The sequence below is a fragment of the Vulpes vulpes genome, chromosome 11, assembly GCF_048418805.1.
Source record: "Vulpes vulpes isolate BD-2025 chromosome 11, VulVul3, whole genome shotgun sequence".
Classification (NCBI taxonomy): Eukaryota; Metazoa; Chordata; class Mammalia; order Carnivora; family Canidae; genus Vulpes; species Vulpes vulpes.
In genome coordinates this window covers 84,913,078-84,938,054 of record NC_132790.1, presented here as the reverse complement: position 1 = coordinate 84,938,054, position 24,977 = coordinate 84,913,078, and the positions used below count along the sequence as shown (strand labels likewise).

General features: G+C 43.6%; 1 protein-coding gene across 2 annotated transcripts in view; it reads left to right on the top strand.

The window, feature by feature from the left end:
- The window catches only part of DZIP1L (DAZ interacting zinc finger protein 1 like), a 73,954-nt gene that overhangs the window by 6,318 nt on the left and 42,659 nt on the right, over positions 1 to 24,977 (top strand). For both annotated transcript variants that reach the window (XR_011995281.1, XM_072726943.1), the window contains exons 4-7: positions 374 to 535; positions 12,026 to 12,157; positions 20,209 to 20,239; positions 21,255 to 21,305. Coding sequence is in view for 1 of the 2 variants with exons in the window: in XM_072726943.1 (XP_072583044.1) it covers positions 374 to 535; positions 12,026 to 12,157; positions 20,209 to 20,239; positions 21,255 to 21,305 (376 nt within the window). In the remaining variant the exon portion in view is untranslated. The remainder of the gene's footprint in view (positions 1 to 373; positions 536 to 12,025; positions 12,158 to 20,208; positions 20,240 to 21,254; positions 21,306 to 24,977) is intronic.

The window sequence follows — 24,977 nt, the reverse complement described above, 5'->3', positions numbered from 1 at the left end:
GCTAGTTTGCGCTTTGAAGAACAAAGACTGGAGTCCACTCTCAAGGATGTACCTAGTAGATAGTTGTAGAATGAAGATATGTAAATTTGCCTCACCCCATCCTTCATGTAATCATTTCCTCAGCACCCATTTATTGAGCACCAACTATGCCAAGAATACAAAGAGAGAGAAAAGACATGGTCCCTACCCTCAAGGGACTTTACAGTTTGGATAAGACTTGTCCCACTCCATGTCCAAACAGTGGGAGCTCTGAGATGATTGTGCTTTGGGTCTCCATAATGACTTGCCCATACAAGAGGCCCTAGCAGTTTCTCAGTAAATATTTGCTGTAATGTGGAATTAATGATTCTATTGTTCTTGCTTTTCTTTCCAGGAAGCAGAGGTCAGCCATCAGAAGGAAATAGAAACTAAGAAAAAATTTGATGAATGGAAAGAAAAGGAGCGGGCCAGCCTATATGAAGAAATAGACAAGTTTAAAAAATCATTATGGGATGAATTTAAAAGTGTTACCAACCATAACTCTATGCTAGAAGAGGTAACTTACACAAAAGGCGTTCAAAGTTCTTTTGCTGAAAAATCTGTTTATTCTTAAAATTTATTTCTTAGTTTGTTCTAGTTTTATTCCATCTGCCATTGGGGGCTGATATACTGTTAGGCCGGATACCAGAGGCTGATGCCAGGGGCTGAATCCCCTGCTCTAGCACATTTTGGCTGTGTGACCATAGGCGAGTTACTTAACCCTCCTGTGCCTCAGTTTCTTTTCTGTAAGATAGATTGCTGAAAGGGTTAAATTAGCACGTAGAGAGCACTTCACATTGTTTGGTATATAGTAAAAACTCCCTAGACTTTATTTTTGCAAAGGAGTTTCTTTCATCACTGGATAAGATATGAGGCAAAATTTATTTATTTATTTATTTATTTATTTATTTATTTATTTATTTATTTTGAGGCAAAATTTAAATGAATGCACTTCTCTCTCAACAAATATATGCTGACACTGCCTACATGCCAGCCACTCTGTTGGGGTCTGTGGAGATCACATGTAATAGTAAGATTTACTAAAGGTATTTACTGTTTTCCCCTGTACTGTAGTGCTTTATATACACTAACTTTTAATTCTCACAACAACAAAACAACCATAACATCCTCAAAGTAGGTACATTTTTCATTTACTTACTTCTTTTTTAAAGTTCTTTAAACAAAACTATTCTCATGCCTCCTTTACAGCAGAGGACATTGAGGCCCCATAACGTGCTCAAGGTCACATGGCTACTAAGAGCTAGACCTGGGATTTGAGCTTAGCTTTTTAAATGAAAAGCTCCTGCTCTTCTACTGGGCATACTGTAAGTTTGTTTAGGAAAACCTTATTTTTTTTTTTAAAGATTTTATTTATTCATGAGAGACAGAGAGAAGCGGAGACATAGGCAGAGGGAGAAGCAGGCTCCCTGTGGGGAGCCCAATGCAAGATTCCATCCCAGATCCTCGGGATCATGCCCTGAGCCAAAGGCAGATGCTCAACTCCTGAGCCACCCAGATGCCCCCAAGAAAACCTTATTAAAGGTCATTATCCCTGAGCCCTCGCTTCCCATATAAACCTGTATGACTAAAATCACGTCAGGGAAAGTGTTCTTTTTTTCTTTAAATTTATTTATTTATGATAGTCACACAGAGAGAGAGAGAGAGAGAGAGAGAGGCGGAGACACAGGCCGAGGGAGAAGCAGGCTCCATGCACGGGGAGCCCGATGTGGGATTCGATCCCGGGTCTCCAGGATCATGCCCTGGGCCAAAGGCAGACGCTAAACCACCGCGCCACCCAGGCATCCCCAGGGAAAGTGTTCTGAGGAGAAATACTTTCAGAATATATTTAGCTCTTACTGGTCCTTCTAACATCAAAGACAATCTTTTCTTGTTTTTGAAAATGAACCATCTAATAGCATTTCTCACAATCATTCTGTATTTTGTTAAAGAAACACTTGGACTACTTTGCCAGGAGGAGATCATCATAGGATATGCTTGGAATCTTGGGTGACTTGTCATCTCAATCTGAGATGGGAAGCCAAGGACGGGGAAGATTGTGGAGTTGAGATGAGGAATGTGAGTGTGTGTGTGTGTGTGTGTGTGTGTGTGTGTGTGTGTTTGTGTATGTATCTATAGTGACCCAAGCCCTCCCATCTGTGGGGGCTAAATGTTCCTGCAGTGTGGTCAGGGATGATATGGTGGAGACAAGATGCTGCTCCACCATATGGAGCTCATGCTCCTACCGCCCCAGCTCCATGCTCATCATTCTTGAGCTTGCCTACACCCCTGCCAACTCCCATTCCTCCCCTGACGTGGTGGTAGCTGACTAGACATTTGAGAGGTAGGTTTTGATGTGCATTTGGAGTTGTTGTTGGGAAACTACCTCATCAAAGGTCAGAAGGTTACTTTGGTTCAGAAATTCTAACTTTTGGTGAATGAGGACCTAATTCTTACCATCCATGGTTTCTTTTTAACTTAGATCCCATTTTCCTCAATTAGAACATCAATTTTTTTTTGGTCTTTCCTCTATAGGATTGCTTATATTGTTTTTGTGTTTGTATGTCTCCCCCATCTCCTCTCATGTGACATTTTATTATTTTACTTTTATGATAGGAACCAAACTGAATACACAATTCTCAGTGTACTTGGATAATTATTTTGTTATTTTCCCCCTAATTTGGGGGAGAAAAAGATAAGATTTCATTGACAATGAGTGTGAATAACCCTGTAAGACCATCTGTCTCATTACACAAAAAAGATTCCCCTTGCTGTCAGGAGGGCCAAGGAGAGGGAAATACTTTTCAAAGATGTTTCTCCTCAAAAATTTCCTCTTGATGCAAAAGTCCGTGAGCTTACTTTCGCTACTTTACCTGACTGCAGAGAGAACTTTAGATAAGACGTACACTAAATCCAGCTGCCAAAGGAGTCCCTAGCTGAGTGGAAATTGCCATGAAGGTTTGTTATGCCGAGAGAGCCAGCTCTCTGGTTGTTGTGAGCATCGGTGTGAAGACAGAAATGGCACATCAGAAGCTGAGGGTTGTGCATACCCTTGATAAAGCATTTGATGCTACAAAAACACTCCATTAGAAATGGTTAACATTTGCACCTGATATTGCTCTAGCAGTAGAGAGGAGTTAACAATTAGCCAGAATGAGAACAAGTTAAATTCAGGGACTTGCAGTTCTTTAAAGCTTCCAACAGGGCTTATGAGTTTTGTTTGATGATAGAGATGGAGCTAATTTTCTTTTATGACTACAGCAGTGATATGTTTAAAAAAATAACCATAAGTGGGATCCCTGGGTGGCGCAGCGGTTTGGTGCCTGCCTTTGGCCCAGGGCACGATCCTGGAGACCCGGGATCGAATCCCACGTCGGGCTCCCGGTGCACGGAGCCTGCTTCTCCCTCTGCCTATGTCTTTGCCCCTCCCTCCCTCTCTCTCGCTCTCTGTGTGACTATCATAAATAAATAAAAATTAAAAAAAATAACCATAGGTGGAAAGGCCCCTTCTCTTGGATCCACTTTTCTTTCAGATTACATACAAGTAGCTCGGGAATCATTAGGTATTGGTGACACCACTCCAAGCCATGCGAAGCCAGGTCTTCTTGGTGACAGCCAGCATTTTCTGGTGGGAGGACGGACAGGAGTCCTCAGGGAATGGTCCAGAGTGCCTGAGACCCTCCCAAAGGCTCTAAGAGTCTGATTCTCTTCAGCCTATTTGAGACTGAGGAGGAAATGGGGCAGCTGTCTGGTGAGCTCTGGGTTTCAGGTACAGCTGAATTTCAGTATAGTTGAAATTCTGCTCTTGAATTCTGTTGGTCCACGGGAACCTGCTTCTCCTGTGTAAGCACGAGCTCTCAGGGGAAGCCTCGTGGGAGAGAATGCAGACTTGTGTGGGTATGCGCAGCCATGTAGATGTCCAGTGAGGACAAGCTGGAGTTTGTGGTGGGCTAAGGTGTGCCCTTCTGACGTTGCTCAAGGTATAAAAGGCAACATCAGGATTAGATCTTAATCTAAATAAAACTGTGTCTTGGCTTTTCAGAAACTGCAGAACCTGCAGTCCCAGTCCCAGAGTATGATGGAGTCTAATCTCAAGTTTCAGCTAGATAAGTCTGGGCAGCATTTCGAGCAGAGTAAGGAGATACAGGCCCTGAAGGAAAAAGTGGACATTCAGGAGAAACTCAGGCAGACTCAGGAGTTCGAGGCCCTGAGGGAGAAGACTGACATTCAGGTGAGCTGGTAACTCTTGCCTTTTCTCACAGCCAATCATGTTGTTCTTTTTTTTTAAGATTCATTCATTCATTCACTCATTCATTCATTTTGTTATTCATTCATTCATTTAATTATTTATTTATTTGTTTGTTTATTTATGATAGACATAGAGAGAGAGAGGGAGAGGCAGAGACACAGGAGGAGGGAGAAGCAGGCTCTGTGCCGGGAGCCCAACAAGGGAGTCGATCCTGGGACTCCAAGATCGTACCCTGGGCCAAAGGCAGGCGCTAAACCGCTGAGCCACGCAGGGATCCGAACATGTTTTTTTTTTTTTTTAAAGAATTTATTTATTCATTCATGATAGACAGAGAGAGAGAGAGGCAGAGACACAGGCAGAGGGAGAAGCAGGCTCCATGCCAGGAGCCCGACGCGGGACTCGATCCTGGGACTCCAAGATCGCACCCTGGGCCAAAGGCAGGCGCCAAACCGCTGAGCCACCCAGGGATCCGAAGCATGTTGTTCTTAAGAAAGTTTCTCGGTTTTGCTCTATGGTTTTACAGAAGTTGAAAGGTATCAAGTTTTATATTTACAGACCTCTGCCAGTACGTGGAAGCACTGGGTAGGATTCCTAGGGTCTCAGGTGAGGCTGGTGATATACAGGGGTGCAATAGCAGGTTTACCGGGGATCTTCTCAAAATACATACAGTTATGCCCCTTACTGGGTACCTTTACCCTCATTTTGAGTCCAACCCAGTTGAAAACAACTGTTAGGAAGTGTGACAGTCTCCTGGGTTTGAAGGAGTTTGGGGTGGGTCTAAGTGGGTGATGGTAAATATTTAAAAACCACTCTTGGGACCTAAAAGGATTTAATTTGTAGCCATTGCCATTTTCCATGGTGTAACTTTTCTCCTGGCCGATTTTATGCTGCCCCATTCTGAGGCTGGATATGGAGTTGGAGAGGCTGTGCACAGTCTGCTCTTCTGCTCTGGTCACTGCTGGATGAATCTTACAATAGTCCAGCTAGACATGGTCTGCAACGCTGAACACTCCATGGCAAGGAAGGGCTGGCCATGGGCACCATCACTACATCGGTGCTTCTGTTTCTGCTAAGATTTGCTAAGAAAGAGCTTAAGGTCTAACTACTTTACAAGTTTCCCAGTAAGAAAAGCTAATTTTTTCCCCTGTGATCTCTGTTTACATCCTTTGCCTCATTTCCTATTGATTTCCTTACCAATTAGAGAGTTTGTATAATATATGGAACTTAAACCCAACCCTTTCTCATTCTTGGGGTTATTTCCCCACATTGTTCCTTTAATTTTGTTTATGGTGGTTAGGCCATATGAAATTAATCATGTTTGTGTGGTCCAAATGATCAAATTATCAATCTTTTGTTTATGGCCACCCTGAGGTTTAAGAAGAAAATGTTTTTGTGTTTTCTTTTACTGCCTTTATGGCCTTATTTATTTATTTACTTATTTATTCCTTCATTCATATATAGCTCTTTACTGAGCTATGACTGGCATGTAAAAAGTTGTACATACTTGATTTGCACAACTCTGAGTTTGAGGTTAAGTATTTACCCTTGAAACCATCACCACCATCAGATCACAGTCATATATAGCCATCACCTCCTAAAGTTTCCTCCCATCCTTATTATTATTATTATTATTATTTTCATTGTGTATGTGGTAATAACACAACATAAGATCTATCTTCCTAGCAAGTTTTAAGTATGCAATATATCTTGCATAACAGACCTTGTTCCCTTTGGCCATAACCTCTTCATTTTCTCCCCGTCTTAACCCCTGGCAACCACCATTCTCTGTTTCTATGAGTTTGATTATTTTAGATTCCACACATAAGTGAGATCATACAGTGTTTTTCTTGTCTGACTTATTTCACTTAGTGTAATGTCCTTGTGGTTCATTCATGTTGATGTAGGATTTCCTTCTTCTTTAAGGCTGAATAGCATTCCAGTGTATGTATGTGCCATGTTTGCTTTATCCATTCATCTGTCAATGGATTATTAGGTTTCCATATTTTGGCTATTGTGAATAATGCTGCAGGGAACATGGTGGGGGGGGGGTGAGTATCTCTTTGAGATCCTGATTTCAGTTTTTTTGGATCAATATTAAGAAGTGGGATTGTCAAATTTTATGGTAGTTTTATTTTTAATTCTTTTAAAAGATCTTATTTATTTGAGAGAGAGAGAGAGAGAGAGAGAGAGAGAGAGTATATGAGCAGGGGTTGGAGCAGAGGGAGAGGGAGAAGCAGGCTTCCTGCTGAGCATGGAGCCCAATATGGGGCTAATCCCATGACTCAAGATCATGACCTGAGCCAAAATCAAGAGTCATGCTTAACTGCCTAAGCCACCAGGTACCCCTTACTTTTTTTTAAACAGCAGGTAAATAGGTTTATTAACAAGTATAACTCATTTATATGTGGGAGATACTTGGGGAAAATGAGTAAGTCAGTTCTGAATTTTTTGAGGCACTTCCACTCTATAGCTATTTTCTATAATGACTATACCAATTTACATTGCCACTAACATGGTATGAAGGTTCCCTTTTCTTCACATCCTGACCAACACTTGTTGTATTTTGTTTTTTAAAAAATAATAGCCATCTTGACAGGTGTGAGGTGATATCTCATTGTGGTTTGATTTATATTTCTGTGCTGATTTATGATGTTGTAGGCCAACTTTGGGGAAATGCCTATTTGGGTCGTTAATTTTTTTTTTTCTAACGGAGTTGTATAAGTTCCTTATATTTTGCATATGAACCCCCTGTCAGATATGTGGTTTGCAGAATATTTTCTCCATTCCATAGATGGTTTTCCTTTTGGATAGAGTGTTCTATATATGTCTGTCTGGTCCATTTGGTCTATAGTGCTATTCAAGTCTAGTGTTCCCTTATTGGTTTTCTGTCTGGATGATCTATCTATTGTTGAAAGGGGGCCATGGAAGCCCCATGCTCTTACTGTATTGCAACTTCTCCCTTTAGTTGTATTAATATTTGCTTTATGTATATATAGGTGCTCTGATGTTGGATGCGTATGTATTAATAATTGTATTCCGTTGATGAATTGACCCCTTTATCATTATATAGTGACCTTCTTTGTCTCTTGTAACAGTTTTTTACTTAAAGCATGTGTCACCTAATGGAAGTATAGCTACCCCTGTTCTCTTGGTTACCGTTTGCATGAAATATCTTTTTCCATCCCTTTGGTTTCAGACTATGCGTGTTCTTAAAGTGAGTCTCTTAACAGGCAGCACATAGCCAGATCTTGTTTTTTTTTTGTTTTTTTTTTTTTTGTTTTTTTTTTTTAAATTCATTCACTCACTCTGTCTTTGGCTTAGGGAACTTAATCCATTTAAATTTAAAGTAATTATTGGTAGGTAAGGACTTCCTATTGCCATTTTGTTAATTGTTCTCAGATTGTTTGTGGTTGCTTTGTCCTTTCCTCCTCTCTTGCTGCCTTCCTTTTTGATTGGATGATTTTATTTTAGAGTGGTATGCTTTGATTCCTTTATCTTCTGCATATCTGCTATAGGTTTTTTTGTGATTATTATGAGGCTTACATAAAATATCTTCTAGTACAGTGGTCTATTTTAAGCTGATAACAGCTTAATATCAGTTGCATATAAGAACTTCTCATCTTACACCTCCCCGTGTCCACAGACAAGCCAGTTGGATCTGCTATGCCAGCACCACAGGCTGATTCAGCTCTGCCCTTTCCCTCAGTTCTGAGGGACAGAATTGGGCCTCCTGGGCAGCATCCTGGGAGGCTGGGGCAGTGGTGCTCCCTCACTCTCACTTTCCCCTGTGGGGAAAATTGCAGGCTGAGAGAGTCTCTCTTGGCACTGAGCTGTGCCACCTTGGGGAGAGCAGAGCAGATGTAGGCCAGTGAAACTTCTCTGGAATGAATCTATTCTCAGGTTATTTTTGCTCCATTGAGGTGCTAGAGACTCTCTGCTGGATTCCTGGGCTCCCATAAAGGAATCCTCACCTGTGGGCGGTTTGAGAGCTGGAACCTTCCATTGCTCCACCTTGCTGATGTCACTTCGGTTTTTTAAGTTTAAATCTTTAACGCCCCTACAACTTATTTGGCTTAAGATACGAAATAAGATTCAAGATCATATATTTTTTTTTCCCCAGGCAGTTAATCACCTGTTTGAACTCCATTTGTCAATAATCTGTCTTGCTTCAGACTAAGATTTCATTCCCCCCACCTCCCTATCTTTGGGCTTTCTATTCTTTTCACTGCTCTGCTGAATCACGAGCCAATACTTTTTAATTCCTTTAGCTTTAGAGTATATTTTAATATCTAGAGGCCCAGTTGTCAAACAGTTATCTTTTTCAGAAAACAGAATGGAAGAGAAAAATGAAGGAACTGCAGAAAGAGCATGCAGCTCAGAAGCGAGAGGTAGCTTGGCTTGGGTGGTCTGGGGGGAGCTTGGTTTCCTGAGACCTTGTCTCATCCTATGGCACCCCCATTCTCCAGCACTACCCTCCTCAAACTGGTTGGTTGGTATTTTGTTGCTGATAGCTTTCCTGGCAGCTGGCCCCTGTCAATACTCGGAAGGAGTCAGCTGCCTGGACAGCAGCCTATCTGACCAGGAATTGGGGCTGCTGAGGCTTCTCTTCTGAACCCCAAATCTGCTCTTCTCTGTGGTCCCCTATGCAAGGACCCCTTCAGGCCCTCCAAGGAGAGCTGTCCTGGAAACTTCAGAAGAATTGCCTGGTCATTTCATGTTTGGGCCCTTTGACCCCACCAGGAGAGAACCGGGTGGCTGTGGACTTCAGCTATATTCAGGGGGAGTCAAATGGAAGGGCTCAGATACGGAGACCAGGGAACAGAGAGCAGCAGGCCTCAGGATGAGAAAACAGCTTCTATGAAAATGCCCCCAAGGAGAAAGCAAGTTGAGGAGGAAGCCGATTAACCAGAGCCCCAGGAGCTGCCTGCGGGAAGCTCAGAAGATGAAAAGTGCTCAGATCAGAAGCTAGAGTGTGATAGACACCTCCATTTCCAGTAATTCCCATCTGATGGTTTGATTTTATTTGAAACGTCTTAAAATGGGAAATACATTTCAATTTATTCCCAAAGTGGAAGAAATATATTAAGATACACTCAGTACAATGCACTGAAATATATTAAGGTTCATTTCCAGCCCATCTCCATCATCCATACCTGCCCAGCACCCACCCCACAGCTGATCACTTTCACTGCTCTCTTGTGTATTTTTCTAGAGTTTCTTTTTGCAATTAGAAACAGTTCTCATTTTCTCTCTCCTCGTGCAACAGCATGTGACCATATTTTCTTCACCTTTTCTTTTTACCTAAAAACATCATTTGATGACTTCTGAATGGCCTCAAGTTATTGGACTGTCCTTCTGTGGGTTGCCACACTGGACAGAGAGCCTTTCTGCCTTGATCTTAGAGGCTTGTATCCAATTCTTGCTAACCCTCAAGCATAGCTTGAAAATGTCCCCAACCTGGAAAGTAGTCTGTCTTGTTAGAAAGTCCCTGCCCAGGTCTGGAGACCCTCTACCCCTGCTTCAGGTGAAACCGCAGCCAGAATTTGCCTACAGGTGTAGGTCTGTTGCTCTTATTGGTCCTTCTAACATCAAAGAGAATCTTTCCTTGTTTTTGAAAATGAACCATCTAATAGCATTTCTCACAATCATTCTGTATTTTGTTAAAGAAACACTTGGACTACTTTGCCAGGAGGAGATCATCATAGGATATGCTTGGAATCTTGGGTGACTTGTCATCTCAATCTGAGATGGGAAGCCAAGGACGGGGAAGATTGTGGAGTTGAGATGAGGAATGTGAGTGTGTGTGTGTGTGTGTGTGTGTGTGTGTGTTTGTGTATGTATCTATAGTGACCCAAGCCCTCCCATCTGTGGGGGCTAAATGTTCCTGCAGTGTGGTCAGGGATGATATGGTGGAGACAAGATGCTGCTCCACCATATGGAGCTCATGCTCCTACCGCCCCAGCTCCATGCTCATCATTCTTGAGCTTGCCTACACCCCTGCCAACTCCCATTCCTCCCCTGACGTGGTGGTAGCTGACTAGACATTTGAGAGGTAGGTTTTGATGTGCATTTGGAGTTGTTGTTGGGAAACTACCTCATCAAAGGTCAGAAGGTTACTTTGGTTCAGAAATTCTAACTTTTGGTGAATGAGGACCTAATTCTTACCATCCATGGTTTCTTTTTAACTTAGATCCCATTTTCCTCAATTAGAACATCAATTTTTTTTGGTCTTTCCTCTATAGGATTGCTTATATTGTTTTTGTGTTTGTATGTCTCCCCCATCTCCTCTCATGTGACATTTTATTATTTTACTTTTATGATAGGAACCAAACTGAATACACAATTCTCAGTGTACTTGGATAATTATTTTGTTATTTTCCCCCTAATTTGGGGGAGAAAAAGATAAGATTTCATTGACAATGAGTGTGAATAACCCTGTAAGACCATCTGTCTCATTACACAAAAAAGATTCCCCTTGCTGTCAGGAGGGCCAAGGAGAGGGAAATACTTTTCAAAGATGTTTCTCCTCAAAAATTTCCTCTTGATGCAAAAGTCCGTGAGCTTACTTTCGCTACTTTACCTGACTGCAGAGAGAACTTTAGATAAGACGTACACTAAATCCAGCTGCCAAAGGAGTCTCCAGCTGAGTGGAAATTGCCATGAAGGTTTGTTATGCCGAGAGAGCCAGCTCTCTGGTTGTTGTGAGCATCGGTGTGAAGACAGAAATGGCACATCAGAAGCTGAGGGTTGTGCATACCCTTGATAAAGCATTTGATGCTACAAAAACACTCCATTAGAAATGGTTAACATTTGCACCTGATATTGCTCTAGCAGGAGAGAGGAGTTAACAATTAGCCAGAATGAGAACAAGTTAAATTCAGGGACTTGCAGTTCTTTAAAGCTTCCAACAGGGCTTATGAGTTTTGTTTGATGATAGAGATGGAGCTAATTTTCTTTTATGACTACAGCAGTGATATGTTTAAAAAAAACAACCATAGGTGGGATCCCTGGGTGGCACAGCGGTTTGGTGCCTGCCTTTGGCCCAGGGCACGATCCTGGAGACCCGGGATCGAATCCCACGTCGGGCTCCCGGTGCACGGAGCCTGCTTCTCCCTCTGCCTATGTCTTTGCCCCTCCCTCTCTCTCTCTCGCTCTCTGTGTGACTATCATAAATAAATAAAAATTAAAAAAAATAACCATAGGTGGAAAGGCCCCTTCTCTTGGATCCACTTTTCTGTGCCTTTTCTTTCAGATTACATACTAGTAGCTCGGGAATCATTAGGTATTGGTGACACTACTCCAAGCCATGTGAAGCCAGGTCTTCTTGGTGACAGCCAGCATTTTCTGGTGGGAGGACGGACAGGAGTCCTCAGGGAATGGTCCAGAGTGCCTGAGACCCTCCCAAAGGCTCTAAGAGTCTGATTCTCTTCAGCCTATTTGAGACTGAGGAGGAAATGGGGCAGCTGTCTGGTGAGCTCCGGGTTTCAGGTACAGCTGAATTTCAGTATAGTTGAAATTCTGCTCTTGAATTCTGTTGGTCCACGGGAACCTGCTTCTCCTGTGTAAGCACGAGCTCTCAGGGGAAGCCTCGTGGGGGAGAATGCAGACTTGTGTGGGTATGCGCAGCCATGTAGATGTCTAGTGAGGACAAGCTGGAGTTTGTGGTGGGCTAAGGTGTGCCCTTCTGACGTTGCTCAAGGTATAAAAGGCAACATCAGGATTAGATCTTCATCTAAATAAAACTGTGTCCTGGCTTTTCAGAAACTGCAGATGCTGCAGTTCCAGTCCCAGAGTATGATGGAGTCTAATCTCAAGTTGCTTCTGGATGAGTCTCAGGTGAATGTCAAGCAGAGTCAGGAGATACAGGCCCTGAAGGAGAAGATGGACATTCAGGTGAGCTAGTAACTCTTGCCTTTTCTCTCATAGCCAATCGTGTTGTTCTTTTTTTAAAAAATTCATTCATTCATTTAATTATTTATTTATTTGTTTGTTTATTTATGATAGAGTAGAGAGAGAGGGGGAGAGGCAGAGACACAGGGGGAGGGAGAAGCAGGCTCCATGCCAGGAGCCCAACAAGGGAGTCGATCCTGGGACTCCAAGATCGCACCCTGGGCCAAAGGCAGGCGCTAAACCGCTGAGCCACCCAGGGATCCGAAGCATGTTGTTCTTAACAAAGTTTCTCGGTTTTGCTCTATGGTTTTACAGAAGTTGAAAGGTATCAGGTTTTATATTTACAGACCTCTGCCAATACGTGAAAGCACTGGGTAGGATTCCTAGGGTTCTCAGGTGAGGCTGGTGATATACAGGGGTGCAATAGCAGGTTTACCGGGGATCTTCTCAAAATACATACAGTTATGCCCCTTACTGGGTAACTTTACCCTCATTTTGAGTCCAACCCAGTTGAAAACAACTGTTAGGAAGTGTGACAGTCTCCTGGGTTTGAAGGAGTTTGGGGTGGGTCTAAGTGGGTGATGGTAAATATTTAAAAACCACTCTTGGGACCTAAAAGGATTTAATTTGTAGCCATTGCCATTTTCCATGGTGTAACTTTTCTCCTGGCCGATTTTATGCTGCCCCATTCTGAGGCTGGATATGGAGTTGGAGAGGCTGTGCACAGTCTGCTCTTCTGCTCTGGTCACTGCTGGATGAATCTTACAATAGTCCAGCTAGACATGGTCTGCAACGCTGAACACTCCATGGCAAGGAAGGGCTGGCCATGGGCACCATCACTACATCGGTGCTTCTGTTTCTGCTAAGATTTGCTAAGAAAGAGCTTAAGGTCTAACTACTTTACAAGTTTCCCAGTAAGAAAAGCTAATTTTTTCCCCTGTGATCTCTGTTTACATCCTTTGCCTCATTTCCTATTGATTTCCTTACCAATTAGAGAGTTTGTATAATATATGGAACTTAAACCCAACCCTTTCTCATTCTTGGGGTTATTTCCCCACATTGTTCCTTTAATTTTGTTTATGGTGGTTAGGCCATATGAAATTAATCATGTTTGTGTGGTCCAAATGATCAAATTATCAATCTTTTGTTTATGGCCACCCTGAGGTTTAAGAAGAAAATGTTTTTGTGTTTTCTTTTACTGCCTTTATGGCCTTATTTATTTATTTACTTATTTATTCCTTCATTCATATATAGCTCTTTACTGAGCTATGACTGGCATGTAAAAAGTTGTACATACTTGATTTGCACAACTCTGAGTTTGAGGTTAAGTATTTACCCTTGAAACCATCACCACCATCAGATCACAGTCATATATAGCCATCACCTCCTAAAGTTTCCTCCCATCCTTATTATTATTATTATTATTATTTTCATTGTGTATGTGGTAATAACACAACATAAGATCTATCTTCCTAGCAAGTTTTAAGTATGCAATATATCTTGCATAACAGACCTTGTTCCCTTTGGCCATAACCTCTTCATTTTCTCCCCGTCTTAACCCCTGGCAACCACCATTCTCTGTTTCTATGAGTTTGATTATTTTAGATTCCACACATAAGTGAGATCATACAGTGTTTTTCTTGTCTGACTTATTTCACTTAGTGTAATGTCCTTGTGGTTCATTCATGTTGATGTAGGATTTCCTTCTTCTTTAAGGCTGAATAGCATTCCAGTGTATGTATGTGCCATGTTTGCTTTATCCATTCATCTGTCAATGGATTATTAGGTTTCCATATTTTGGCTATTGTGAATAATGCTGCAGGGAACATGGTGGGGGGGGGGTGAGTATCTCTTTGAGATCCTGATTTCAGTTTTTTTGGATCAATATTAAGAAGTGGGATTGTCAAATTTTATGGTAGTTTTATTTTTAATTCTTTTAAAAGATCTTATTTATTTGAGAGAGAGAGAGAGAGAGTATATGAGCAGGGGTTGGAGCAGAGGGAGAGGGAGAAGCAGGCTTCCTGCTGAGCATGGAGCCCAATATGGGGCTAATCCCATGACTCAAGATCATGACCTGAGCCAAAATCAAGAGTCATGCTTAACTGCCTAAGCCACCAGGTACCCCTTACTTTTTTTTAAACAGCAGGTAAATAGGTTTATTAACAAGTATAACTCATTTATATGTGGGAGATACTTGGGGAAAATGAGTAAGTCAGTTCTGAATTTTTTGAGGCACTTCCACTCTATAGCTATTTTCTATAATGACTATACCAATTTACATTGCCACTAACATGGTATGAAGGTTCCCTTTTCTTCACATCCTGACCAACACTTGTTGTATTTTGTTTTTTAAAAAATAATAGCCATCTTGACAGGTGTGAGGTGATATCTCATTGTGGTTTGATTTATATTTCTGTGCTGATTTATGATGTTGTAGGCCAACTTTGGGGAAATGCCTATTTGGGTCGTTAATTTTTTTTTTTCTAACGGAGTTGTATAAGTTCCTTATATTTTGCATATGAACCCCCTGTCAGATATGTGGTTTGCAGAATATTTTCTCCATTCCATAGATGGTTTTCCTTTTGGATAGAGTGTTCTATATATGTCTGTCTGGTCCATTTGGTCTATAGTGCTATTCAAGTCTAGTGTTCCCTTATTGGTTTTCTGTCTGGATGATCTATCTATTGTTGAAAGGGGGCCATGGAAGCCCCATGCTCTTACTGTATTGCAACTTCTCCCTTTAGTTGTATTAATATTTGCTTTATGTATATATAGGTGCTCTGATGTTGGATGCGTATGTATTAATAATTGTATTCCGTTGATGAATTGACCCCTTTATCATTATATAGTGACCTTCTTTGTCTCTTGTAACAGTTTTTTACTTAAAGCATGTGTCACCTAATGGAAGTATAGCTACCCCTGTTCTCTTGGTTACCGTTTGCATGAAATATCTTTTTCCATCCCTTTGGTTTCAGACTATGCGTGTTCTTAAAGTGAGTCTCTTAACAGGCAGCACATAGCCAGATCTTGTTTTTTTTTTGTTTTTTTTTTTTTTGTTTTTTTTTTTTAAATTCATTCACTCACTCTGTCTTTGGCTTAGGGAACTTAATCCATTTAAATTTAAAGTAATTATTGGTAGGTAAGGACTTCCTATTGCCATTTTGTTAATTGTTCTCAGATTGTTTGTGGTTGCTTTGTCCTTTCCTCCTCTCTTGCTGCCTTCCTTTTTGATTGGATGATTTTATTTTAGAGTGGTATGCTTTGATTCCTTTATCTTCTGCATATCTGCTATAGGTTTTTTTGTGATTATTATGAGGCTTACATAAAATATCTTCTAGTACAGTGGTCTATTTTAAGCTGATAACAGCTTAATATCAGTTGCATATAAGAACTTCTCATCTTACACCTCCCCGTGTCCACAGACAAGCCAGTTGGATCTGCTATGCCAGCACCACAGGCTGATTCAGCTCTGCCCTTTCCCTCAGTTCTGAGGGACAGAATTGGGCCTCCTGGGCAGCATCCTGGGAGGCTGGGGCAGTGGTGCTCCCTCACTCTCACTTTCCCCTGTGGGGAAAATTGCAGGCTGAGAGAGTCTCTCTTGGCACTGAGCTGTGCCACCTTGGGGAGAGCAGAGCAGATGTAGGCCAGTGAAACTTCTCTGGAATGAATCTATTCTCAGGTTATTTTTGCTCCATTGAGGTGCTAGAGACTCTCTGCTGGATTCCTGGGCTCCCATAAAGGAATCCTCACCTGTGGGCGGTTTGAGAGCTGGAACCTTCCATTGCCCCACCTTGCTGATGTCACTTCGGTTTTTTAAGTTTAAATCTTTAACGCCCCTACAACTTATTTGGCTTAAGATATGAAATAAGATTCAAGATCATATATTTTTTTTTCCCCAGGCAGTTAATCACCTGTTTGAACTCCATTTGTCAATAATCTGTCTTGCTTCAGACTAAGATTTCATTCCCCCCACCTCCCTATCTTTGGGCTTTCTATTCTTTTCACTGCTCTGCTGAATCACGAGCCAATACTTTTTAATTCCTTTAGCTTTAGAGTATATTTTAATATCTAGAGGCCCAGTTGTCAAACAGTTATCTTTTTCAGAAAACAGAATGGAAGAGAAAAATGAAGGAACTGCAGAAAGAGCATGCAGCTCAGAAGCGAGAGGTAGCTTGGCTTGGGTGGTCTGGGGGGAGCTTGGTTTCCTGAGACCTTGTCTCATCCTATGGCACCCCCATTCTCCAGCACTACCCTCCTCAAACTGGTTGGTTGGTATTTTGTTGCTGATAGCTTTCCTGGCAGCTGGCCCCTGTCAATACTCGGAAGGAGTCAGCTGCCTGGACAGCAGCCTATCTGACCAGGAATTGGGGCTGCTGAGGCTTCTCTTCTGAACCCCAAATCTGCTCTTCTCTGTGGTCCCCTATGCAAGGACCCCTTCAGGCCCTCCAAGGAGAGCTGTCCTGGAAACTTCAGAAGAATTGCCTGGTCATTTCATGTTTGGGCCCTTTGACCCCACCAGGAGAGAACCGGGTGGCTGTGGACTTCAGCTATATTCAGGGGGAGTCAAATGGAAGGGCTCAGATACGGAGACCAGGGAACAGAGAGCAGCAGGCCTCAGGATGAGAAAACAGCTTCTATGAAAATGCCCCCAAGGAGAAAGCAAGTTGAGGAGGAAGCCGATTAACCAGAGCCCCAGGAGCTGCCTGCGGGAAGCTCAGAAGATGAAAAGTGCTCAGATCAGAAGCTAGAGTGTGATAGACACCTCCATTTCCAGTAATTCCCATCTGATGGTTTGATTTTATTTGAAACGTCTTAAAATGGGAAATACATTTCAATTTATTCCCAAAGTGGAAGAAATATATTAAGATACACTCAGTACAATGCACTGAAATATATTAAGGTTCATTTCCAGCCCATCTCCATCATCCATACCTGCCCAGCACCCACCCCACAGCTGATCACTTTCACTGCTCTCTTGTGTATTTTTCTAGAGTTTCTTTTTGCAATTAGAAACAGTTCTCATTTTCTCTCTCCTCGTGCAACAGCATGTGACCATATTTTCTTCACCTTTTCTTTTTACCTAAAAACATCATTTGATGACTTCTGAATGGCCTCAAGTTATTGGACTGTCCTTCTGTGGGTTGCCACACTGGACAGAGAGCCTTTCTGCCTTGATCTTAGAGGCTTGTATCCAATTCTTGCTAACCCTCAAGCATAGCTTGAAAATGTCCCCAACCTGGAAAGTAGTCTGTCTTGTTAGAAAGTCCCTGCCCAGGTCTGGAGACCCTCTACCCCTGCTTCAGGTGAAACCGCAGCCAGAATTTGCCTAAAGATGCAGGTCTGCAGATACTGGGCACTCAGGGATCCCTGGGATAATGACTGAGTGTCCTGTGCCCCCCAGCTGCAGGAGCAGATGGAAAAGCTCCAGGCCTACATGTATGAGGTTCAGCAGAAAGCAGCTGCAGAGTCCCAGGAGCAAATCAATGCTCTCAAGGCCCAGCTCCAGAAATATGCTAATCGCATTGCCTCCCAGAAGCAGGTGGTAAGTCTGTTCCTTCTCCCAGCAAGGCCCCCAGGCCCTTAGATCGTGTTTCTGTGAGGATCTCTTTCAATTTCCAGACTCACTGATAGTGGTCTCATTAGTATGAGGCTTTTTAAATTAAATTAAATTAAATTAAATTAAATTAAATTAAATTATTAAATTAAGTTAAATTAAATTAAATTAATTCATTAGAGGTACCGAGAGAGAGGGAGAAGCAGGCTCCCTGTGGGGAGCCTGGTGTGGGACTCAATCCCCGGATACTGGGATCATGCCCTGAGCCAAAGGTAGACGCTCAACCGTTGAGCCTCCCAGGTGCCCAGTGAGGCTCTTTAAGGAGAGAGAATGGTCATTAGCCTTCAGGGGATACAGGATTATGAGGATGCAGTCTCTCTCTTTCGAGGCTGAAGATGCACCTTGTCCTTAAGGGCTGTGTTACTAGGTTCACACTAACACCAGAGACTATGTAAGGTCCAGCAGTTGGTTGATACTTGCTTATTTCCTCATTTAAACCTCACGACTGCCCTTTAAGGCAGATGTTGGCTTTCCCCCATCTTCACCTGACAGATGATGGGGCAGGCTGGAGAAGTCAGGTGCCTCCCTTGGGTCCACATAGCACACCCTGTAAGAGCCAGGGAGGATCCAGCCCTGGCCAGGCAGTGGAATGCAAAGCTTGTGCCCTTTTCACTGTGTTCTCAGGCATACTTTCCTGACTAATACCCTTTCCCTAAATTAACTGCCTCTGATGAGACTGTCAGATAAACTAATATGATCTATAAGACACCTATCACAAAGCACCTCTCTCCTAGAACTGGCCCTTTAGGACTCTCCACCTCTCTGCCTACTCCAGGCTCAGCTCCCCTTTCTGAGGTGCAGGTCAGCAGAGAGGGGTACCTGCCATCAGAGGGGCCCCTCTGTGGCCTGGGGTCCTTGCCATGGTTCTGATGCCACCATTCACACAGATTCTCTGAGCAGAGCACCTGCTGTCACTAGTTCAGTTTTCTTAATACTGCATCCCAGCTATTTTTGCTTTTCTGTTCTCTCAGCCTTACTTCACCCAGGTAACATATCTAACCTCCTCCCCTGCTGCTTTTCTTTTTACTGTTGTCCCCTCACTTAGCTCTTCATTGCTTTGGCCACCTCGGGTTCAGTCTGGAGATTTCTTCTTCTGTTACCTAGGATTCTTGTTTGCAAATATTTCACTAAGGAACCCATTGGTTAACCATGGACTTAGAATAGGTTAATAGTTTATTTTTATTGTAACAGCAAAAGAGGAGACAGTTGACGGCCTTGGTTTGACAGTAAAATTACGCCATTGGAAATCCAGACTCAGTTTTTCTTTTTACCATCTTCAGCATGGTGACTCTGTTCTTAAGCTTGACTCTCATAATTGCAAGATGGCTGCCATAGCCCCAACCATCACAACCATATTTCAATAGAAAAATTTTAGGAAAAGGCCCCTTCCTAAGACTTTTGCTTATATGTTATTGGTCAAAGCCATATTACATGGATAACCATAGCTGCAAGGAAGGTTGGAAAGCAAATAGTTTAGAGTCTCTAGAATAGAGGCAGGCAAAGGAGGAAGGAGTTGGAAACCGACATTGGATGTGTCATTCATCAGCAGATAATAAAAAAACAACTCAAGCTTAAGCAGAAGAGGGGGTTTGTCATAAAGATAAGACAGGGTGTCTTAGAGAGTTCAAGGCAGGAGAGCAGCTGACTGGGATTAACTAGAACCAGAGACATGAATGTCATCAGAAGTTTTCTTTTGCTGTGTGTCTCTGTTCTTTTCTCTAGATCTGTTTCAACTTTTTCTTTTATTTTAAAGATCGGCTGTCACATCATATTTGCCCCATGTGGCAAAACAAAAAAGCAAACATGTAAACAAAGAAAACCAAAACCAGTTGGCTGCCACTGGCTCTCGACTTCACATGTTACCAGTTCAGTTCTCTGGCCCAACCTAGACAGTCAGCTGTGGCTGTGGCATGGGGTCATATCACGAGTGGCTGTCCCGTGTGCAGTTGTGTGGAAGGAGGCACTTTCTGGGAAAGGGGGGCTGGGCAGACAATTTAGTGACTGTCCATATCATTCCTCTGTCCTCCCAGGGGGCACTCAGCTCAGATGCCCACCTCAGGGGAGGGAGCCCCTCACTCTGGTTTTCTACTAGTTGTACCGTTAGTATTGCTATGTGCCTGTCTCACTCTGCTTGCGTGGGACTCCTGACCTTCAAGTCACACTCCCTTTCTGAAGAGGGGCATTCTTGCTTCCCCACTGTGGGGAAATGAAGCCTGATGGCATCCTGCTTGCTGCCATTCGGACTTGGTGCCATCCCCTCTCAAGTATGGATGGTGGGGGGATGTGCTGGGAGGTTGGGGCAGTGTACTCGGAGCTCCTTCTAGTTCCCAGTGGGTGGCACAGAAACAGTGGGTGTCCCTTCTTTATGGTGCCAGGCAGCCCCACTGCTCAGAGCAGAGTTTCCTGCTGGCTGTAACCTGCTCTGTTTGCATCTTTGTAGATTCGGACCATGTCTCTCAGGAAGGAGGAGGGTAAGTCCACATGGGGTATTTTGTCACAGTCTTGGCTGTTGTCTTGGCCTCTTCTCTCTCTTTTCCCCACCAGTCAGGCTATAGAATGAGGGTGGGGGTGGTGGCTGCTCTTCTCTGTGGGGTGGTGGAGACATGGGGAAGGGTGAGGACCCTGAAGGCAGTGATTGATGGAGTGGGGTTTATGAAGAGGTTTTCTCTAATTCCTCATGCCTGTGGTTCGAGATACTCACTTTCACCTTGGTCCCAGTGTGTAACAAGTTGACCCCAAATCGATGTGATTGTGGCCTATTTAGAGTATGTGCTGTCTTCCTCTGGGGCACCCTGGTGTGTTACTGTGGTGTGTGTGTGTGTGTGTGTGTGTGTGTGTGTGTCTAATGGATGTAGTGCTGGTGTCTAAAGGGAGCCGGTAACCTACAGGGGACTGCCCCTGCTTGGAAGACCTTGGCCAGCCGCTTATGAAACCTGGCCCTTCCTACTCCATCCCACTTCTTCTGTCCTCTCTTTAGCCACTCTCCTGCCTTTTCTTGCAAACCCACACGTCTCTCCCCATTCCCTGCCTCTAGGTCAGACGTGTCTTTCCCAGCTTTGCAACCAGTTCAGAGAGGCACTATCCCTGTGGCCCCGAACATCCCGAGGGCTGGGGCTAGGATGTGTGCCATGTGCTTCGCCAAGCACTTTAGATTCATTGTCTAATTACATCATCCCTACAATTTAATGTGGGGATGGGCATTATCATCCTCACTTTCTAGATGAGGAAGCTGGGGCTTGGTGAGGTTCCAGGACTCCCCATGTTGTGCGCGGCTAGTGATGGGCAGAGCTGGACCGTGAACTCTGGTTTCTCTGGCTCCCGGTGTCTGAGCTTGTGACCACCGTTCCAGCCTGCCTCTCCCTAGTGAAGAAAGCACAGGAGGGCTTACTCTTTGTGGTTGGGACTCACATGATGTCCCATCCTTTCCTTTAAGTCAGTTATGGGGTCCAGGGCATGGGGACCACTAACTGTTGTTGCTCTCCTCAGGGACCTGTAAGGGCCTAAAGGCTGTGGAACCAGAAGACTCTTCCAGTGAGGGTGAGGCCTGACTCTTCCCAGTGTCTAATGCAGGACGCAGATTTGTCCTCAATGTTTACCTTGTGTCTACTTCACTGTGTCTCTGGTGACCTGAAGCTTCAGGGAAGGGAAGTAGGGACATGAGATAAATATTTCTCAAGCACCTTGTGTGCGTGGGGCATGTTACATGCAGGCACTAACATGCCATGTGCAAACCAGAGGGGTTCGTGACTTGCCCAGAGTCACAGAGCCAGCAGGTGGGAGGAGGCAGGATTTGGAAGGCGTTGGATGCATAGCCTGTCCCTTGTGCCGGTCCCACTACCTCTCCCCTTTGTACTGTCAGCACAGAGGATGAGGGCTCTCTGTGCTGGCTTAAGACGGCCTGCGGGGTTTTATTCTGCGTGTTGAACAGAGCACGCAGGGCCGAGCTACCATGCAGGGATTTGCTCACACAGGAATCTGCCTCAGCTCCCTCTTCACAGCACTGGGCACCTGCTGTTTCTATTCATTCCATTCCATGATGATCTGATATGCAGAGAGATTTCAACCAGATGTTTCAAGGGGATGCAAAGGAGAACTGGAAAAAAAAAAAAAAGACTGCAGGGAGTTCCTGGGATAGATGGGGAGAAGGAGCTCCCAAGAAAGATGAGGGAGTACTCACAGCTGACCCACTGACCAGGGCCTGCCCTCTTGAGCCAGCCTATGGTATACACTTCCAAAGTGACCCAACAGATTCACCCAGGAAGGAGTTTTACTTGTGTCACCAAAGAGTTCATTCACCATAGGGCATTTTTTTTTAATGTAATATTTTTTCTTTACTTTAGAGATAGTAACCTCTGCTCTTAGGAAAAAAGTAAAAAAGCAAGGAAGCAAGCAAAAGGGTGTATCTGGTAAGCATTTGGTCTCCCTCCTACTGGGCTATCCAGTTTCCACCCTGAGAGTGTACTGCTATGGCTTCTCATGTATCTTTCCAGAGATATTTGGTGCAAATATAAGCACATATGTGTATGCTTTTTTCCTCCCTTTTTCCCAAAATGGGATCAAATTATATATACTGATCTGTATTTGGTTATTTATTTTCGAAACAACTTATTTGGAAATCATTTCATATTCCTTTATACAGAGTTGCTTCATTATTTTTTTCAGGGCTTTACAGTATTGGGTGGATGAACCAAAATTTATTTACCTGTCCGCTACTACCCTTACCCCCACCCTGTGCATCAACCTTGAAATTAATTAGTAAAAATTAGAGTTGCACATAACTTTTGGGGAAGGTATCCATTGAGTAACACAACCTGTTACTGAACCTGTTGTGGTCCATAGAGGGGATGAGCCAAATCCTCCAACAGGGAGTGCCGAGTTCTAGAGAAAGGGAGGCTGAGGAGGATGCTTCGGCTGACCCCTCCCTGTCCCATCTTGTCACACACAGTGGAGGTCTCCCATACTGGTCACACTGTGCTTGGCCTCTTTATGTGCCTGCCTGCCTCTTCTAGTCCCAGATCAGCAGGAGCCGTGTCACTTGGGAACTTGTTAGAAATGAAAATTTTTGAATTCTCAGCCCTATCCCACATAAACAGAATCAGAAGTTCTGGGGTGGGATCCAGCAGCCTTCAGGGCATTCTGATTTGCCCACCCTCCAGGGCATTCCAATTTATGCTCAAGTTGGAGAACCACCATCAGTTTAGTGGCTCTCTGCATCTGGCTGCACATTAAGAATAATGAAGGTCACTTGTTACTCTTCGAGAACCACACCAGCCCCCCCGCCCCAATCAGAACATATAGGGGGTAGGTTCCAGGTTCAGTAGTATTTAAAACTCCTGGTGGGGTGCCTGGGTGGCTCAGTTGGTTAAGTGCCAACTTGTGATTTCTGCTCAGGTTATGATCTCATCCATGAGATGAGATGAGATGGAGCCCCCCTTTGGGCTTTGTGGAGAGCCTACTAGAGGTTCTCTGTCTCACTCTGCCCCTCTCCCCGCTTGTACTTTCTCTTTCTAAAATAAGTAAAAATATATATAATATATATATTTAAATATATATATATATATTATTTTTTTCTTTTCCTTTTAAAGCTCCTGGTGATTCCAATGTGTAGTCAAGGTTGGGGCTCATGCCCCAGTGTAGACTTGATGGAGGAGAATCAACCTGGTAGAGGGAGGCTTGTGAAAACACAGATTGCTGGGCTCCACATCCATGTTGTTTCAGTTGGGTTGGAGTGGGAGCTGAATATCTGCATTTCTTTCTTAGAGACTTTAATTATTTATTTGAGAGAGAGAGAACACGAGTGGGGGGAGGGGCAAAGAGAGGGGAAGAAGCAGGCTCTCTACTGAGCAGGGAGCCCGCCACAGGGCTTGATCCCGGGACGTTGAGATCATGACTTGAGTCGAAGGCAGATACTTAACCAACTGAGCCACTTAGGTGCCCTTGAAAATCCTCATCTCTAATATGTGGTAATGCTGAAGCTCACACTTTGAGAACCATTGCTCTAATACAATTGGTTCTCAGGCTTGGCTGTTTGTTAGAAGATCTGGAGAATTTTAAAAATAAATATTGAAGCCTAGGGCCCACTTTCAGATTCTGGTATAATTAGTTTGGGTTGGAGCTTAGGAGATTCGAATATGCTGCCAGGGTACCACTCTGGAATGTGAGCTCCTTGAGGGTTTTCTTCTGTGTCCCCATTACCCAGTACTGGCCTGTTTATACTCCATATTACTTGTCAGAAAATGTCTATTGAGTGAATCAAAGGGCTGGTCCAGCTCTAACGGCAGTGTGCTCATCTTCCCTCCCACCCCCTGCCTCACACTGGCCCTGAAAAGCACTTCTGGGAGGACTTCTGTGACTCACCTTTGAAGGCCCCTTTGTAGCAGTTACTGTATTTTATTGTAATTGCTTATGTTGTTATCCTCTGGGTCAGTATTTCTTGCAGAATGGCCTGTGGTTCACCTTCAACTATAATCATTTAGGCAAGCTAAAAGGCAGATTCCAGAGCCCTTCCCTAGACCTATGGAATCAGACATTCTGGAGGGTGGGGCCAGGGAATATGCATTTTTTTACTCATGTGGTTCTGATATACTACAGTTGGAGGGTGAATCTCTGATCTCTATAGGCAGTAAACTTGAAGGGAGTTTATGGTGTCTATCCTGTCCAGCATTTTATCCCCTGGATGGGAACAGAACCTGGTATAGCCGTAGGATGAGGGCATCGGCTGGGGTCAGGATTACACTGGAGCGGGAAGCAACCAGGGCTAGGAATCTATTTAGCCAAGATATGGAGACAGCCTAAGCATTCATTGATGGATGAATGGATAATGAGGTTGAGGTAGATATATATACAGTGGAATATTTGCCATAAAAGGAGGGAAATCCTGCCATTTATGACAACATGGATGGACCTGGAGGTCATTATGTTAAATAAGTCAGAAAGAGAAAGGCAAATGCTGTTTAATCTCCCTTATATGAGAACCTAAACAAACAAACAAACCCAAAACCAAACTCATAGAAAAAAAGAATCATAATTTGTGGTTACTAGAGGTGGGGAGTAGGGGGAAAGGATTGGAGGAAGGTGGTCAAAAGGTATAAACTTCCAGTGGGAGGTGAAATGAGTACTAGGGATACCAGGGACGTGATGACAGTGCTGACAGGCTGCTGTGAGGTGTACAGGAAAGCTGTCAAGAGAGTAGACCCCAAGAGTTTCCAT